Source organism: Syngnathus leptorhynchus, chromosome 6, assembly GCF_054491065.1.
Source record: "Syngnathus leptorhynchus isolate UIUO chromosome 6, UIUO_Slep, whole genome shotgun sequence".
NCBI lineage: Eukaryota > Metazoa > Chordata > Actinopteri > Syngnathiformes > Syngnathidae > Syngnathus > Syngnathus leptorhynchus.
This window is the reverse complement of record NC_141200.1, coordinates 16,064,070-16,082,818: the sequence shown is the minus strand read 5'-3', so window position 1 is coordinate 16,082,818 and position 18,749 is coordinate 16,064,070. Positions and strand designations below refer to the sequence as shown.

Genomic DNA, 18,749 nt, shown 5'->3' with positions numbered 1-18,749 from the left:
TGAGCCCCGGTGTTCGGATCCACAAAGTTGTACTTGTGGTTGACGTTGAGGTGATGAAAGCCTGATTTTTCCAGTTCCTTGGTGTTATAAGCGGGCCAAAGAAAAAGTAAAAATCAAAGGTCCTCCCGATAATACGTAAGCACCAAATGGGTGCAAATGTTTTATATATTGTGCTCCTGAGTTAATGTTACTGATTACTTTGAATTGAATATTATTTCTTGCTGTTATTTGATTTAATATTACGTATGTTTATTATTTTATTGTAATTTTTACAGCATAAAATAGCAGTTGGTGAAGAATATTTATAGTTTAAAAAATTATAATTTATTTTAGATTTCAGGCAAAATGATGCACATTGAATCTGTTCTGTTACAGACTAAAACATTTTTTTCAATATTTATTCTTTAATTAAATTGATTTTTCTTTTTTATTGATATTTTGTTTTTCTTTCATGTTAATAAAATGGGGCAAAATGTTTTCTTCTCCCCAGGGGGTGGGGGCATCACAGAAAATTATTGAGAATCACTGATGTACACGAACGTGAAACAGGAAGTGGTATCGCCTGAAAACGTCTTTCAAAATAAAGCACCCTAACTCAAATCAAAGCACAGGTGAATAACATAAAAAACATGGAGAATTCTCAACACATACTGTAAATATGTTTTTAGAACAGCTTTTATTATTCTAATATTTTTTATGACGAGGTACAAGTGTACATACTGTAAATATGTTTTTCGAACTCTTATTATTAGAACAATTTTCCTTAACAAGGTACAACACTGTAAATATGTTTTTAGAACTCTTATTGTAACACATTTTTTGATAAAAAAAAAGTACAAGTGTACGCACTGCAATTGTGTGTGCACTCCCTGCCTTCCTCAATTCAGAAGTTTTATTTTGAATTGTAATTCTTTTTTCAAGTTGAAAAAAAATCCGCGTTGTAATGAGACAGCGATAAACAACAGCGATGTAGCGAGGGTTTATTGTATACCCATTTTTGCTTGTGTGCAGCGTTAAGTTAAAGGTTGCTGGTATCGTGTGCATCTTTGACACAGAATGAGTACAGTGGAGCCTCGGTTTTCCAGAAAGCTGTTAGAATCATTCGAATTCCGAATTATGTTTTCCCATTACAAATAATGGATTTCTTTTTAATCCGTTTCCCCCCCCCCAAAAAAAAAACCGTCATTTTTTCTTTTGTGCATTTTTGTCCGATCGCGCAACTGCAGCGCACAGCCGAAGGCGCAATAGTAGCGCGTCGCCGACAACGCAACTGCACCGCGCTGGTCGCATTATTGTGACAGAGCGGCGGCTGAAATTTAAAAAATATTTTAATAGTCCTGATGTACATTCCAAAATTGAAGTGGACCTCAGTGCGCAGGAAGTTCAATTTTGTCTGATTGGGCACCAACCGCGCAACTGCACCGCGCTGGTCGCATTATTGTGACAGAGCCGTCGCTGAAATTTATAAAATATATAATAAGTCGTAATGGACTTTTCAAAATTTAAGTGGACCTCAGTGCCGAGGGTGCTTAATTTGGTCCAATCGCGCAACCGCAGCGCGCCGGGCGCTCACTGTCGCATTGCTTTAGGAGCGTCTTTGTGTTTTAGGATGGCTTTACTGCTCCCACTTGCCTCATTTGGAGGCATGATTAGAGTTGATGCAATCCTCAGAGTCGTGAGAATGGAGTCAGTTGGCATGCGGGTCCTCTCGGCTCATCTCGCGAGGTTCGACAACCAAATTTTGTCCTACATCCGAAGCAAAAAAATCTCAAATTTTTTGTTTGAATACCGAATTTTTCGAGAACCGGGACGTTCGGAAACCGAGGCTCCACTGTATTTACAAATACGTCATTAAAAATGTAGACACAATAATAATTTTAAAAAAAATTTAAAAGTGAAAATTGCGCAAATATTTAACTGTCCGGGATAGACTGTTGTGAGGCTATCAGACTGTCGGTTTTATGGTGTTGGTGATTAAAAATGAACAGTTCACATTTCTCCTGGTTTGAATTCAGTTTTGTTTCTCAGATGCTTCTGTTTCTGGACTAGTAAGAGGCCATTTCAACAACAAAAATCTTAGAAGGCCGCATGTCTCGAACACTCAAGTGAAGGTAGGGGCAGAGAGATATTGATTCTTTGGTGTGTGTTGGATTGGAAGGATTGTCCCACACTGTTAATGTTATGAATGAAATCTGATGACTTTCACTACACACATCCAATGAGTGCAAAATCTGTTTGCCTGTGCCTCCATTAAATAACAAAATTGCATTTTGTCACCTTCGCAGAGTTGAATGAGGTTTTACTAGTTTACACGTAACCAAATTTGCTACATGATCGCTGCACTGGGGGGTGCAGCAGGAATGCCCAGTAAGGTGTTTACCAAATTCTCAAACACACTGATGGCCCAAAAATAATGATGGTCTGGTTTTTACGACAATCAGAGACTACTTTCTGTTACCAAATTGTCGGATGAGTCGGGCTCAATGCAACACTGTGCTTGAAAGCCCAGAAAACCGTAACATGGCCCCGGACACAGTAGACTAGACTTGTAACTGAAGTTACGCCCATTTTCACGTGAGTCCAGGATTACCGGGTCTACCAAAATAGGACCTTATGTGCGCAGTTTAGTATGCAATTCCAAGCAATAGGCAAACCAGTCCAGGACACACTCAAATCTGGGAAAAATTGTAATTGTAATTAGTTACTGTATTTGTTATTAGTTACTGTTACCGTCTGTACAAGTTGTGAAACTTCTGGTTCTAACCATCTAAGAGAATGGTAGGTGGCCCTTATGACAAAGTTTGATGGAGTAGTGATTTATGACCTTAATAAAAAAGTATTAAATATTTTTTTTTTTTTTTTTTTTTAAAAAGAGTTATTGAGGTCATAGAGTTTATGGAGGTCATAGGGAGGTCATAGGTTATAGGGTTAGGTTGTTATTTATTTAAATGTTGAATTATGGGTTAGGGTTAGGGTTTGAGTTTGGTATGAATGTGTATCTGTGGGATGTGTGTGTGGTGTGTGTGTGGTTGAAAGTCAAAAATGTTATGAGCTGCTGCTTCCTCCCTCGTCCTGTAGGGGGTGTTTAAGTGTTTCATTCACTTTCATCCTGAGATAGGAGTGGTAAGGTGTGTAAGTTTATTTATCTCAGGATGAGTGTAAATCTTGTTTTGTTTTGTTTTTTGGATGGGGGTAAGTCTGAACATATGTGTTATATCATCTGTAAATCTTGTTTTGTTTATTTTTTGGTGGTGGGAATATGTCTGTAGATGTTTAGGGTCTTAAGATTGTTGGGAGTGTCTGACCTTCTCACCTTGCGCGGCTCTTTACGGCGTGTGTCTGTATCTGGGTTGTATGTGTGTGTATGTGGCTGAGTTAAATTATTTGATGGTGGGAATATGTCTGTACATGTTTTGGGTCTTAAGATTGTTGGGGGGTGTATGACCCTGCTTTATGACCTCGCCGCGTGTATCTGTGGGATGTGTGTGTGTGTGGATGTCTGTGTGGGCCCCATGCGTTTTATGAAACATATATATATTTTTGGTGCTATGTTTCAGTTTAAAAAAGCTTTTAATAATAGTATGAGGTGAAAAAAATGAATCTTACCTTCCGAGGGATGAAATTAGCTGGTCCTCAGTCCAATTTTGTGTATGGAGGAGAAAATGGAGTTAAAAAATGTTCAAACAAGATCTTTGAAAATATAACACAAATATAACACGTGACGATGAAAGGCAAAAAGTGGGTGGGATCGGCAATGTTGGGTATATAGAGTCTGGGGAGTGGAGGTTGTGTATCTTGATTTTTGAACCTTCTACTGAGAAGTATGATTTGCGAAACACCTGTGACGGTCCACGTCTCACCCTTGGGTGCAGATGGCCTTTTACAGGCCCCTAGGAAGAAGCATATGTTTGTCAGAAGATTGCAACAGAGTCCTCTAAATATGACGGAGCTTGAGAATAAATGGCCTTTAACTCCTACTTTTTCCTGGGGTTATCATTATTTTCACGGAATCGGCGAGCTGGTCTTTTTCATGCAAGAGGATGGCAAATATACTATGCCCCACGGATTTGGATCCCTCAACTCGAATGACTGGGCCATCGTCAGTCAATTGTTTCCAAAGCTCCTTCCCCAATTTGTTGGAGAAACGGGGCTGAAGGGGGAGCTCACACTAACTTGGATTTCGAGACTAGGACCGAATGGCCGTTGGTTTTTCCGCCTCAAAGTTTCACCTCAGCTATCCGAGGAGGAGGAGGAGGAAGACGGGGAAATATGTGATGCTTTACTTAGCCTTCAGGTTTTCAACAGTGAGTGTGGTGTACTTCAGACGATTCTACAAGTCCCTTTATCAGAGTGGCAGAGGAGAATTAACCCCTTAACTGCCATGATAACGGAGCAGTATTTGTGTAGTAGAATGTGGATCACGATTGCGGGGGTCAGAAAAAAATTAATATTTGAATAACATTTCAATACGTTCTAATTTTTACATCCCCCTACAATCAAAGTACCGCCTACTCCAGACTCCAAGCACACCCCTAAATCTCCTACCGCCTACTCCAGACTCCAAGCACACCCCTAAATCTCCAGGAGGAGGAGGGCGTGGACCGTTTACAACTGCTCTGTATAAGAAAAAAAAGCTCCCCCCAAACCTTCAAACCTCAAAGAATCTCGCCAAGAAACATCTCGCTGCTCAAGACAAAAAATGTCTGACAAACGATGCGCCAAAAATCTTCTGCCTACCTTCCAAGATGCAGACAAGGAACCGAAACAAAAGATTCTGAAAGGCCTACAACATCACCACGAAGAGGTAATTAATTTGTGTTCACCTGCATCCTCACCGCCGTTCCCCCACGGCTGTGCTTCTGATGAAGCTGACATCGACATGCAGACTTCCACACCGATTTGCCCTGAACGCACCGTCACGTATCCGGGGACCCGGCATCCTGATTCTGCAAAAGATGACTGCGGTCGAGAATGTTTGAAAGAATTCGCACCGTTGCTATACGCCGAATCGATCATCATAATTTCATCGGATGAAGAAGACGAAGAGGGAAAAACAGATCGGCGATTCACACGTCTGTTGAAGGAACCGGCTACCTGGCACGCAAAGGAGGCCAGACGACAGTCTTTCACCACGCTGGACAACCCGGTGGAATCGGAGCTATGGTATCCCGAGCTGGCAATTCCACCATTTGAAGCAGATAATGTCTCCCTGTCTGCAAAACAGCCTTCACCTCCAGATCTCGCCTCAACAGAAGGACCAGTAATGAACAGCGACTGCGAGAATTCACCAAAGGGGGCAGTATTGAACAGCGACCCCGACAAATCAACATCCAGGTCGGTGATGAGCAAGAAATCATCATCATCCGCGGCTTCAACGTTGCCATCCACCTCGTCATCAACCAGCGTCAGTTTTGAAATCGAAAATGCGCTACCATGGATGTCGCCGCTTGAATATGTAAGAATCAAATTGTTGGTAGTTCTCTTACTACACAAAAATCTGCTTAAACATACCGCAAGTGATTGTTTGGCTTGTGAATTGGATGATCTTTCTCAGATGAGACATACATGTCTGTACATAAAACATGAAAATTATTATATGTTCGAAAATTTCCATAAGATCATGAAATCAGTATGTAATAGACAGTTCTTTTCTGCTATTTACAGAATGCTGACGCACCTCGATATTCAGTTACCACAAATAGACGTTAAAAAAATCATCAATGTCATTTTGTTAGATCTGTCCTATGAAGAAGACATCTTCGGGAAACTAGAAAGCTGTATTATTGATTACAAACAGTTTGCCCAAATTTCTGATTCTGCGATTGAATTTGTGTTTCATAGACACGAGGTTGAGAGAAATGGGTAATTCTTTGAGAAGAAACGATTTGCAAAATTGGACTGAGGATTTGGAACGAGTAATTATACAGCGTGACACTAATAACGACGCTTCTGTCCAGAAATTGGTGGATATTATGGAAAAAATAAGACATATATCCCAAAATGTTTTAGAAATTACTTGGACTAATCTAGTGTGTATTTTATCAAATTTAGAAGAAGTCTTTAACAAATTGAAACTCGTTATCAACGAATGGAGTGAAATAACTGTCGCACACCTGTTTACTCTGATGACATTGTTCCATGATTTGATTATTGTACATATACGCAATAATATTCCAATTGATGTTAAAACCGAATTGAACAAATTCAAAATTCTTATCGAATCAAATGTACCGAAACATGTGATACGGTCTATGATAGCGTATGTACGTTCTTAAAATGTAATACAAAACTATGTGCCTTTTTTTTAAATGTACTTTTTTATTTTTATAATGTACCTTTTTTTTAAATGTACTTTTTTATTTTTATAATATACCTTTTTTTTAAATGTACCTTGTTTCTCCTATACCGCATTGTTTGATTATATTCTAACCAGAACAAACATTATACGTTTAACACCTGGTTTGTTTTATATATTGTAACCAAAAAAAAAAAGAATTTTACCTGTTTTTCTCCTTTCAATAAACATTTTAAAACCACGAACGGGTTCCATATTTGTCACAACGGTTGCAACAATGGCTGAGGAAAGATGTCTGAAAAAATTGTATTATAATGTTAAAAATCCAGCAAGTTTCGGTGGTGCTCAACGTCTCCACAAGGCGGCTCTCTTGAGCTGTAAAAAAAACCAACCCACTTTGAAGAAAGTGAAATCATTCCTTGCGGGAGAAAATGCATATACATTACACAAACCTGCAAGACTGACTTTCTCTAGAAACAAAGTTTTCACACGCCGAGCTCAAAGACAACTACAAGCCGATTTATGTGATATGCAAATTTTGTCATCACATAATGATGGGATGAAATATATTCTCACCGTGATTGACATTTTCTCAAAGAAGGCTTTTGCTCGCGTTCTGAAGGATAAATCAGCCGCCAGTGTGAGCCAAGCATTTGAATCAATTCTGTCAGACAGCGGAATCCCGCTACGTTTGCAGACGGACGCTGGCACAGAATTCTTCAACAAGCAATTCCAGAAATTAATAAAACGTCATAAAATCATCCATTTTTCCACAGCGTCGGATTTGAAAGCACAAACAGTCGAGCGTTTTAATCGGACTCTTAAGACCAGGATGTGGCGGTTTTTCACTGCGCATAATACAAGACGTTATGTCGACAAAATTCAAGATTTTCTATCCTCTTATAATAATTCATTTCATCGTAGTATTAAGATGTCGCCTAATGAGGTGACTATGGAAAATACAGACATCGTTTTCCGTAACCTGTACGGCAACGTATCTCTACAGAAGAGTGATAAAAAAAGATTCGCCGTAGGAGACAACGTTAGAATTTCCAAAATAAAGGGTGTCTTTGACAAATCGTACGAACAATCTTTCTCAGATGAGTTTTTCACTGTAGTAGAAATTCTCAATCGTTTTCCAAAGGTTTACAAACTCAGCGATTACGACGGAGAGCCGCTAGATGGCGTATTCTATGCAGATGAGCTCCAAAAAGTGAAAATTAAGAAAAATACATTTTTCAGCATTCAGAAAATTCTTAAATCCCGAACGGTCTCAGGGAGGCGTGAACTTTTGATACGCTGGGTCGGATGGCCTCCGAAATTTGATTCTTGGGTGGCAGCCAGCAGTGTTAAAGATATCTGAAATGACAAAACCAATCATTACACATAAAATATCAAGATGGGTGAAGTCAGGGATGGATTTTATGTAACCCTGACCTCCAACGCAAGTATGCATTTGTATCCGAATAATACAAATACGGACTTTAGAGTCGAATTGGTCCAGAATATCGATTTAAAGGGGCCCTGGGAAGTCGCTATTTGTGAAATTACATATGTGAACACGTGTGTAGATGTACCGGAGAAAAAAAGGGGCTTCTACTTTAGAGAGATGACAAAACCAGCAACCGAGCCTCACGAGGCACCCCTACCCACCCTGGTGAAACTGCAGGGGGAGATATATGGCGATCTCAACTCCTTGGCTGAAGATATTAAAACGCAGTTATTGAAAGCTTCCAACAAAAAAATAAACGTGGAATACGACCAACATACCCATAGATTTAAATTTCACACCAAAGAACCCTACGAACTAAAATTTAACGAACCGTTAGCTTATTTAGTAGGCCTGCCGGCTGAGCAATGGTTTCCATTAAAAACAGATTGGACAAAGGCCCCGCGGACAGCTGATCGAAGGGGAGGGCGGTACCATCTTTTCATTTACGCCGATGTAATACACTATCAGACTGTTGGCGACGCCCACGCCCCTTTACTAAGGAGCCTGCCTTTAGAAGGGGAATTTGGATCGCTCATAAATAGAAGTTTCACCACGTTATATTATTTAGATGTAAACAAACGCCACATTGAGCACATCCATATTAGCATTCGCACAGACCAGAATCAACCAATCAATTTCAAATACGGGAAGATCGTTCTAGTTCTACATTTTAGACCGAAACATTAGAAAAATATGAGACTCGAGACACATCCCGATCTATATCGATTCGTCAAATATTATGAAAGTCAAATAGGTGGTTCCTATCCTGGTTTCCACGGTGCCCCAGTTCAGTACGGACGTGGGATAGGGTCTATATTCGCGAAGCTATTTCGTTTTGTTGCTCCAATGTTGAAATCAGGTTTCAACCTAGCCAGACCGCATCTGCAAAGTGCCGCGCGGAACATTGCTACGGATGTGGCGGGCCGCGTCATTGAAAAAATAAAACGTAAACCGGAAGCCGCTCAAGGAGGTGCGGGGCTTGTAGTTCTTTCACGTCGTGGCCGAAGACCCTCAGGCCTCAGATTGAGAATAAATAAAAAGACACGCAGTATCAAAAACTTCAAACCAGTCATCAAAAGGCGACCAAGACGTAGGACGGACATATTCTCTTAAAAAAATAAAAATAAAATAAATAAAATGTCGCTTTTACATTTTAATTCCCAAGAATGCAGTCTTAGTGAGCTGGATATTTTTGCTCCACCTCTTACACAATTATCAATAGATCAAACACAGTATGTGGAGATTCCTCCTTTATCGGCAATTACAGATTCGGGCCCGATTGAATATTTTATCCCCGGAGATGGCTCTAAATATCTCGATCTATCTGATACATTGCTGCATTTACGTTTAAAAGTATTACACAAAGACGGAAGCAATCTAGCAGCGAATGAAGCTGTGGGGATTATTAATTATCCTCTTAATACCATATTTTCACAAGTTGACGTCGTTCTAGGGGACCGTCTTATATCACAATCTAGTGCGACTCACCCCTATAGGGCAATAATTGAGACTTTGTTAAATTTTTCAAGAGATACCCTCCATTCACAATTCTCAGCTGGGATGTTTGTTAAAGATACTAGGGGACGTATGGACTCTATTGCTTTTGAAGGCCCCAATATCAACGATGGACTATGGAAGCGCGCTTTACGACTGGCAGAATCACAAGAGTTCCAAATTATGGGGCCCATACACAGCGATATATTTTTCTGCGAGCGTCATCTACTGAATCACGTGGATCTACGTTTGAAATTATCCAGAGCCAACGATGATTTCTGTCTCATGAGCGCTTCTAACAACGACGTCTGTCTCAAGATTTTAGGGGCAACATTATTTGTGAAAAAAGTAACTGTGTCGCCAGCCGTCGCTATTGGCCACGAAGCAGCGTTACACAAGGGCAATGCCATTTATCCTTTAACGAGAATTTGTCTTAAAACGTTTTCCATTGCTCAGAATTCCAGAATATGTCATCAGGATAATCTGTTTCTCGGACATATGCCAAAACAAATAGTGTTAGCCCTCGTAAATCATTTGAGTTTTGCTGGGAGAAAAGATTTAAATCCATTTAATTTTATCAACGGCGACATTGAATATCTAAGTCTCTCCCAAGAAGGCCGACAGATTCCGTCCAAAGCTTTTCAGCCTTATTTTGGCGGGGGGCTTTCTACACGCGAATACCTTAATCTTTTCACAGCGACGGGGCGTTTTTTGAAGGATTTACCACTCTGTATCGATCAAGATGATTTTAATCAAGGTTACTCGCTTTTTGTCTTCAATCTGAACCCCGGAGATGATTCAGGAGCCATTGCCCCAGTAAACAACGGCGTGCTCAGACTGGATCTACGATTTCGTAATCCGCTTCCGCACACAACAACGTTAATTGTTTACGCCGCTTATGATTCAATTATCGAAATCAACGCCAAGAGAGAGGTGCTGATGGATTATTATTAATATTAAGATGAACGGGCGTGAATTGACCAGTTTCATGAGGCGTCAACATGGGCCTCTCTTTGGAGGCGTTTTTGCAGCAGACGAGTTGCATGACGTCACAGACACACCCCCCAGACACTACATTGTAAACACGCACCCGAGGCATCTGCCGGGGGAACACTGGCTGGGGTTAACGTTAGAAAAAAACGGTTCGGCCACATTCTTTGACCCTTTTGGTTTAGAACCCGACCATATATTTTACCCTAAGAGTATATTGGATTTTCTGAAAAAACATTCTAACCGTATAATTTACCATAACATTCAACTACAACACGAACTGACGAGCACCTGCGGTCATCACTGTGTTTATTATTTAAGTCAACGAAGATGCGGGTTAACTTATCTGGATGTTTTGGATAGCTACACGACAGACCCCCTACACAATGATGCAATGGTTACCTCCTTTGTTCGAAAATCACGTGGGGCTCGGCGAGTGTGCGGGGGTCAGACATCGTGTTCTTTGCATAAGTTTAAAAAATGTCATTGTACGTAGTCACGTTAATGTTTTTTATAAAACTCTTTTTATTCAATAAAACATCTTTAAAAAGAGAGTTACAGAGTCAAGTGTGTTTTTATGCTAACATATACAATATACGTTTTTTTTATTTCACCATACATCAAATTTCTCATATTTAATAACTAACCCATTTTTGAGCCATTGCGGCTTGCTTTCTTTTTTTTTTCTTAATGTTTTTTGCGTTTGCATTTTTAGCTTGGGAAACGTCTTCATCTTCAGCTCTAGCGTATTTTAAACGTTTAAAGTCAGAACGTGCCAAAGGGTTGGAAATGCTTGATTCCGGTAAATTAAGACGGGTTAATGTTTCAAAAAATTCACTCCAGCCTATAGGAGGACCGCCTACTTTCTTACCGCTCACGACGAGCTTTTTTATCAAATCGGTCATATGAGATCCTCTGATAAGATTTCCATTAAATATAAATTCGCCCCGAGGCGTCCATCCTATATCGTTCGATGCTAATTTTCTCAACACGTATGCGGCGTTTCGATGATGTCGTGATCCTATAGCGTCGAGAATCCCTGTCCATTCCTCCGTTTGCACCTGTTGCGTAGTTTTCATCCCCGGCGGGTCCTCGTGCACCTGTTCTCTCGTCTCCATCTCCGTCAGCTCCGTGGCGTTGTTGTTGTTCTGATTGGAAGGGGTGGCGCGTTCTATCTGATCTTGCGATACGTTCAGTGTGATGGGGGCACTCTCCTCATTCTTTTGTTTTAATAATCCTCTGTAACGTTGCATTAGGCTTTGATACATTTTGATTTTTTCGTATTGATTTAAATTTTTATTTTCCAACACCTGTTTCATCTGCCGATCTAAATCCCGTTCAGCTGTATCGAGGATGTTTGGCTGCGCTCGAGTCATCCTGTCTAGTTGGTATGGGGAGACGAGGTACAATTTATTCGCCGTTTTCAAACTCATTTTTTTTAATTTATTTATTTATGAGGCCTCCGATGACGCTTCCGAGTACAGGAGCAAAAGCAGCCAGCAACGGGAAAATGAAACCACCTTTTTGAACCAATACAGCTCTTTTCTTCTTTAAAGTATTTTTTTTATCGGCTAGAAATCGAATATTCCTTTTTTGTTTTTTAAGTTTTTTGTATTGTTTCGAATTTAGAGGTATGTGGCCTTTTAGGAGATTTAAAGCAATCTCACATAGCGCTTTTAGTAAACTGGCAGAAGCTCTGAGGAGTAAATGTTTGCGTTCGCCCGGCTTGCAGGTAAAGAGAGTCTTAAGTAACGCCGCATTTCTTTTTAACAGTTTAGACATTGTTTTTATTGCTTAGGAATATAAACAGTAGGCCATTGATTGTGTAGTATGCCTGTGCGCAGTCTGTATTGTTCTGGACACGTAGGCGTCAAATCAACCAGTAAATAGCCGTACGGATCCCTCGTCGCATCTTCAAAACATTCCAGAAAGAACTTCCGGTTGTTGGGGCAGATTTGATTAGCCAGAACAGTTACCTGCAATTTATCGCGTGGATTTTTGAACAAAACTAGATAATTACTGTTTAGGCTTATAGTACGGCTAAATTTACCCTGGTGGAAGATGTTCTGCGTTAACATGATGACGCTTAGATTCATATGATGCCTATATTGTGTAAAAATTCGAACCACTTCCTGATTGTCTGAGGCTTGAAAGATGACATCGTCCAATATCAGCAGATGGTTTTGCTGCGGGGGGAACAACTTTTCATCGTCAAAAGATTCAGGCAATCCTTTGATAAATACAATATTTTTATTCATACTTTTGACTTCATCATACAAAGGTTGGTCCGAAGTATAAACCCATACAATATTATGAGGCTTTTGTCTCATGACATGATCTGTGTGTTCTAAAACATTTTTCACCAGAAAAGTCTTGCCACATCCACTAGGGCCACTAATTATACAGGCAAAAGGTAGTTCTAATCTAGGATCAAATTCAATTTGGTTCAAAGACATTTTTACACATGGAAAACAAAAAAAATGTTAAAACCCAAAAGGCAACGTCTGACCTCGCCCGACTAGGCGTCTCTTATCGTACACGACCCTCAGTCTCTTATTGAATGAGGCATTCTTTAATCGGAAGCCTTTTTTATCACGTACAATGACGTGTTGCGGGGTAGAGAGCACGTCCGAGCACGCGCCTTGGTTGTTGATGTACCCCTGAACCAGATCAAGCATGCTATCGAAATTGATGTTTTGCCCGCTTTCATGTGTTTGGGTGATACCTTTGACCTTCATCACGACACGTCCACTGTTTCTCAGTTTGTATGCGTAGGTCTTGGGGCCTGCGGAGACAAAATCTACAATGCTGTCGTTGGAAAGCTCGTCTGTCAAATCACCCAGATAGTCTCCCAGAGGCAGAACGCTTTCACCGGGCAAAGCTGTATAGATAATACTGTCCGTATCAGTGTACAAAACCCGGTTCTGTAGCATTTCCAAATAGCCGTACATTTTCAAACGAGCGTACGCCGTTGTAAAACACGCCGCAGCCACATTTGTAGTTTTCGTCAATGGTTTCTCAGTGTTTGTTCGAAAACAATACTGCACCATCGCTCGTTTTTTGTTGAGAAAGTGGATAAATGTCACGTCATACAGACCTGAAAAAAGCAGTTCGAGAAAATCCTTAGTTTTTGTCACAATCTTTGTGCTTGGCATGTTCTCACGCTGCGCCAACTTACCCCAGAGATTGTTCAGACATAGTTTTGAAACTTGCCTTTTTCCAGGATTCACTCTAATTTTGGAAGGATCTAGTTGAATATTTTGATGCGTCTTATAATCCTCGATATACTGGTTTCTATCAGCCTGATTGATGACATGTGCGGGGTACCCTGAAGATTCCTGTTTACCTTTCAAAAAAGTCCTCATATAGTCGGTAAAAATGGCGTCACTCTTTCGACTGTAATGCCATACCTCGGAAATATTCACAACGGTGTAACCGAGGTCGAGAGCCTTGGCGAATTCAGGGGTTGTCCAGACACCCGTTAATGACCTTTGCTCATCAGTGTGCGCACAGGCTGTATTTTGATTGTTGGCATCGCCACAGGTGCGACATAATGTGAATAGCAGTTTACCTTTAGGTGATTTGTAGGGCAAAACAGGAAAATATAACCCCCTCGGTGGGTTAACTGTAGCGCTGATGAAGCCGAAATACATCCTGGGGTCCTTGAAGTCATTGTGGAAGATTTCAGGATGATCAATGGGGTAGAGACAGGTGCTATTGATAAATGGATACAGCGACGTGACATCAACATAAAGCACACGTTCGTTAGGTTTTGGGGTATATCTTAAAACAAACGCGTTTGTCCGCCCCCCGAACAAAGCTTGTCTAGGCTTTAGCGGTGATGGGAATTTAGCTTTTTTGATGAATTCGCCCGTCGCCGCGTCTAACTTTTTCATTCGCAACCATTCGTGCTCCCACATAATTACAAGTTGCAAATTCGGTTTAAGACGTAGTTCTCGAATTTTCTTTTGGGTGGCATCGAACCTTTCCTGAAAGGGGCGTTTTGTCGTCGGACATATTTTAGCAAGATCGAAGCATTCTGAACAACCGTGGTGATAGCATCCAAAATATTCATACACTATACGCACACCTCCAACCTCTCTATAACCGTCTACAAAGAAGTTGTCTATTTTGACTTCCCCGCCGTTTAAAGCGTGTCTGATGTGAACATTTTGACTGTGCATGACCCACAGCAAATATTGGATAGCGTCTTGCGAGAAAGCTTTATATTGGTTCGTGTAGTTGTCTGCAGGTGTAATGGCCAGTGTTTGAGGCTTCAGGAATCTTGTGCGGAACACACTCATGCAGGCTGAGGCGATTGTCACAGCGTTGAAGGGGTCACAACCTGTAGCTTCGAAAAACTCACCCCTAAATGTCTCACCACCCTGGAATAACAAGTTCACGTCATTCTTACAGTAGGCTACAGCCTGCTGGGCAAAATCAAACGACCCCATACTGTTTTTGTCATACCATTCGTAGAACTTTGCACGCTCTGAGGGGGCCAGGCGTTCAACATCGTAAGACGAAGGCTCGGGATAAGACCCTACATAATTCAGATGAGCCAACGAGCTGAATTTGTGTGGAAAGTACCCCTTTGATTTGTCTTCAAACCCTAGGGCCTTTGGGATCGCACTTAGCGCCATGGTCAGAAATGAGAGCGAGTCTATGTATCGCGATTTGAAATCAACATCCACAAAAGAGAGAACCTTACTCCCTTGCATTATAATGTCAAATTTGACACCCAGATCGATCATTCTGTTGAGTAAAATGTAGGAATCAAAACCTCTAGCATTATGTGCTACAAAAGTCGAACCTTTGAAACGAGGGTTTCTGAAAAAACTAACAAAACCGTCGACACAATCGGTACCAAACCAATGCTTCTCCATACTATTCGATTTACAACAAACAAGAAAGGGTTTGAGTGACCCGTCTTCATCTACATAGGTTTCAAAATCGTAGTATATTACATTTCTACAAGGAGGCTGTGCTTTTAGAGGTTGGATGTAACACAGATGAGGATCAAGCATTGTATCTCCCCTCAAGTCGTCACCGCACACAGCACATTTTTTAGCGAGGCAATGATGCTTGACACGACTAGCACCTGGTTTCACATAATATTGCAAGCCGCATTGCATGCATTTTTTATATGTGTCACAGTTAGTTTTGAGGATGTCTGACCTTCTCGCCTTGCGCGGCTCTTTATGTTTGATAAAACACTCGTCATTATAACAAGTCTTATTACAATCAGGACAGATTACACGTTTAAAGGGTAGCTGTTTACATCTCGCATCAAGACACACGTGACAGTGCCCCGGGCACCGATGCTGCTCCCAATTCTCGTGACCTTTGAAGCAGTGTCTACAGAAATATGTATGACCTACAAACCCCTCAATGGATTTAACGCCGTAGAAATGATTCTCTAGTAAAAGGATAAACAAAATATCATCGGCTGATTTGGGGTAGCGAGTCTCAAAAAAAGTCATAGGACGGCAGTCGGCTTTTCTGTACATTACAACTATCTTTCTTTTGAGGGCTTTCTCGAATTTGTGTACATCAGCCAGACTTACAGCTGTGTGACAGTTCAAACCTACACTCTCTTGTAAGAGCCGAGCCTGCTGTGTGGCCTGCTTTGTTGTTAGCGAGCTGTTTAGCAGATGTGCTAACGCGAGAGCAAAGCATAGATTGTTGTCTTTGTTAAGAGTCATGTACAAATGTCGTTTTTTTCTCTTTAATATTTCTACATTAGTGGATTGTATCAGTTTGCGACGCATACCTCCACGCAAAGGCTTGAATATTTGTACCACTAATTCTAAACCTTCATCGAGCATAAGTTCTGTGTTAGACTGTGCTAAACGCTCTAGCATACTTTGTACATGCTCCCTCATAGAGTCTATATCAGTCATTTGCTGGTAGGTATGTGCTCTTTCGTCACCACCCCCCACAATCTCAATCTGAATTGCATCCCCCGTTTGTGCAATGTCATCTACCTCCTCCAAAACACCTTCGATGTTATTTTCGATATGCATGTAAAAAGAAGCAAAATCCCTGCTACCCGATTGCATGGGGGGATTTATACGTCTCCGCACTTCAACATTATTGAAATGGGGTCTGTTAACTACAGCCGAGCCACCTTGTTGAACACGGCTTAGAGGCTGAGAGGTAGCGACAGGTTCCGAGCCTGCGGGTTGAACACGACTCAGCGGCTGAGAGGTAGCGTCAGGTTGCTGAAACGCCGTATGTTGAGACGGCGCTATGTCGCCCCCAATTTGATGATCAATTATTACAGCGCAGTTGTTAGGCTGTTGGCGAGTTTGTAGGCACGGCGCTATGTCGCTACCATCAATACACGCCAAGGGTTCAACGCACATGTCATCAATTATTTCATCATTCAACACAGACTGATTATCGTGAGTCGGGTCAGGCGGCTGTACATTTAACTCGTTGATAATGTCAATCAGTTGAGCCGGTATGTTAGGACTGAGACAACGTACACTCTCATACGTGTGGTTATTTAATTCAGTTATCAAGTTTAACAATTGTGAAGAAATGTGTGTAGGACTTTGGCTACCTTCATTGACACTTTGATTATTAAGACCCTCTACCACACTTTGTAAATGATTAGGCACATCGGGGCTGAGGGCACTCTGCTCACCCGATACCACCGCATTTACACCCTCTAGAGCAGATAGCAGGTGTGATGTTAATTCTGATATTTGACTCCTATACGCACCATCCGATAACATTTCAATATCGTTGTTAATTGTCAAGATTTGTTGATCTAGTTCAGGGGTATCACAAAATCTCTGCCTTGTACCTGATTCATGATTTGTTTCATCGGTTTCAAAATCTATTTCAACAATGCTTGTTATGACGTCTGCCTCAGTTGGCGTGAGTTTAGGGTCAGACATTGCCTTTTTATTTTTAAACTATCGATGTTTCAATTGCAGATGTCAATGTCTGTATTACTTTGAGACAAGAGCGAAGTTGCTGTCTGTAAATACATTCACCGTCACACGCATGAGACCTTGAATCTTTCAGACGCCTCTCTCTCACACGGAAGGATGGGTGGGGGTTGTGTGTGAGCCTGCTCCTTCTTCGACCCCTCCTACTCCGAGTCATCTGACGCCTCGGTTGAGCAGCCTGTGGTTGGCTGTCAATAGCGCCTGAAGTATACAGAAGAAACAATGTTATAACATAAATATATGATAGAAAAAATAATATATATATATATATATATAAAACAAAATTCGACATACCTTCAATTTCTTTTAACGATTCGCGAGTTTGGTTCAACTCCTCGTACTTAATATTCGCAAGCTCTGCGTCCGTCACGTGACCCGCTGACACGTCATCCGCTTTTTGAGCAAAGAGCCGATTCTGTCGGTCTTCAAATGCTCTTAAAAGATGCGGAGCTGAGCCCTCGTCAGACGATTCTCCCAACACATCCGACACGTTTGAAGCAGGCTCTTTGTAACCTTCGCGACCTGTGTCACCCAGACCGTTTTTCTGGATGTCTTGCTCCGCTGCACCTACCAGATCTAACATACATACATAAGTTAAACATTTTAAGATCAACGTATTAATATTAACTAACATAAATGAATGTGTGATTCACCGTAATCCGTCTGCGTTAAGTAGACTCCACTGAAGTCATCATTTAACCGCGCTTTTTTTGTTGAGAAAAACAATAACATCACATTTCTGATGGAGAAAATAACAGAATAATGTAAACACATAATAAAACTCACGAGCATTGTGGACGTCCGCATAGACGATAATATCTATGTACAAAAAAAAAACATACGTCATAAATACAATCGCATTATAACAGAATAGTTTATTTTTAGGAGAAAAAAAAAACAACCTACCTTTCACCATTGCTTTTAAAAGATCCGCAGAGCGTAGAGACCGACTTGAGGTGGTTTGAGCTTTGTAAAGGCCTTTTCTGACTGTTTAAACACTTGCACATCTATATATCCAGATACTTTCCCGCCCTAAAGAACATTCTGACCTGAAGACCCCTAACCCTAACCCCCACCCCATTTTTAAACTCCATTTTCTCCTCCATACACAAAATTGGACTGAGGACCAGCTAATTTCATCCCTCGGAAGGTAAGATTCATTTTTTTCACCTCATACTATTATTAAAAGCTTTTTTAAACTGAAACATAGCACCAAAAATATATATATGTTTCATAAAACGCATGGGGCCCACACAGACATCCACACACACACACATCCCACAGATACACGCGGCGAGGTCATAAAGCAGGGTCATACACCCCCCAACAATCTTAAGACCCAAAACATGTACAGACATATTCCCACCATCAAATAATTTAACTCAGCCACATACACACACATACAACCCAGATACAGACACACGCCGTAAAGAGCCGCGCAAGGTGAGAAGGTCAGACACTCCCAACAATCTTAAGACCCTAAACATCTACAGACATATTCCCACCACCAAAAAAT

General features: G+C 41.0%; 1 protein-coding gene across 2 annotated transcripts in view; it reads right to left on the bottom strand.

The window, feature by feature from the left end:
- Positions 1 to 18,298, bottom strand: part of LOC147056179 (uncharacterized) — a 232,473-nt gene extending 214,175 nt beyond the window's left edge. Inside the window, exons 1-5 of one of the 2 annotated variants that reach the window (XR_015066365.1) lie at positions 18,140 to 18,298; positions 18,020 to 18,052; positions 17,887 to 17,937; positions 17,528 to 17,809; positions 12,544 to 17,434 (exon numbers count right to left, since the gene is read on the bottom strand). Coding sequence is in view for 1 of the 2 variants with exons in the window: in XM_085913795.1 (XP_085769921.1) it covers positions 17,528 to 17,809; positions 17,887 to 17,937; positions 18,020 to 18,052; positions 18,140 to 18,149 (376 nt within the window). In the remaining variant the exon portion in view is untranslated. Of the gene's footprint in view, positions 1 to 12,543; positions 17,435 to 17,527; positions 17,810 to 17,886; positions 17,938 to 18,019; positions 18,053 to 18,139 lie in introns of those variants that run through there. The other variant, XM_085913795.1, reaches the window with a different exon arrangement.
- Positions 18,299 to 18,749: the final 451 nt, after the last annotated feature.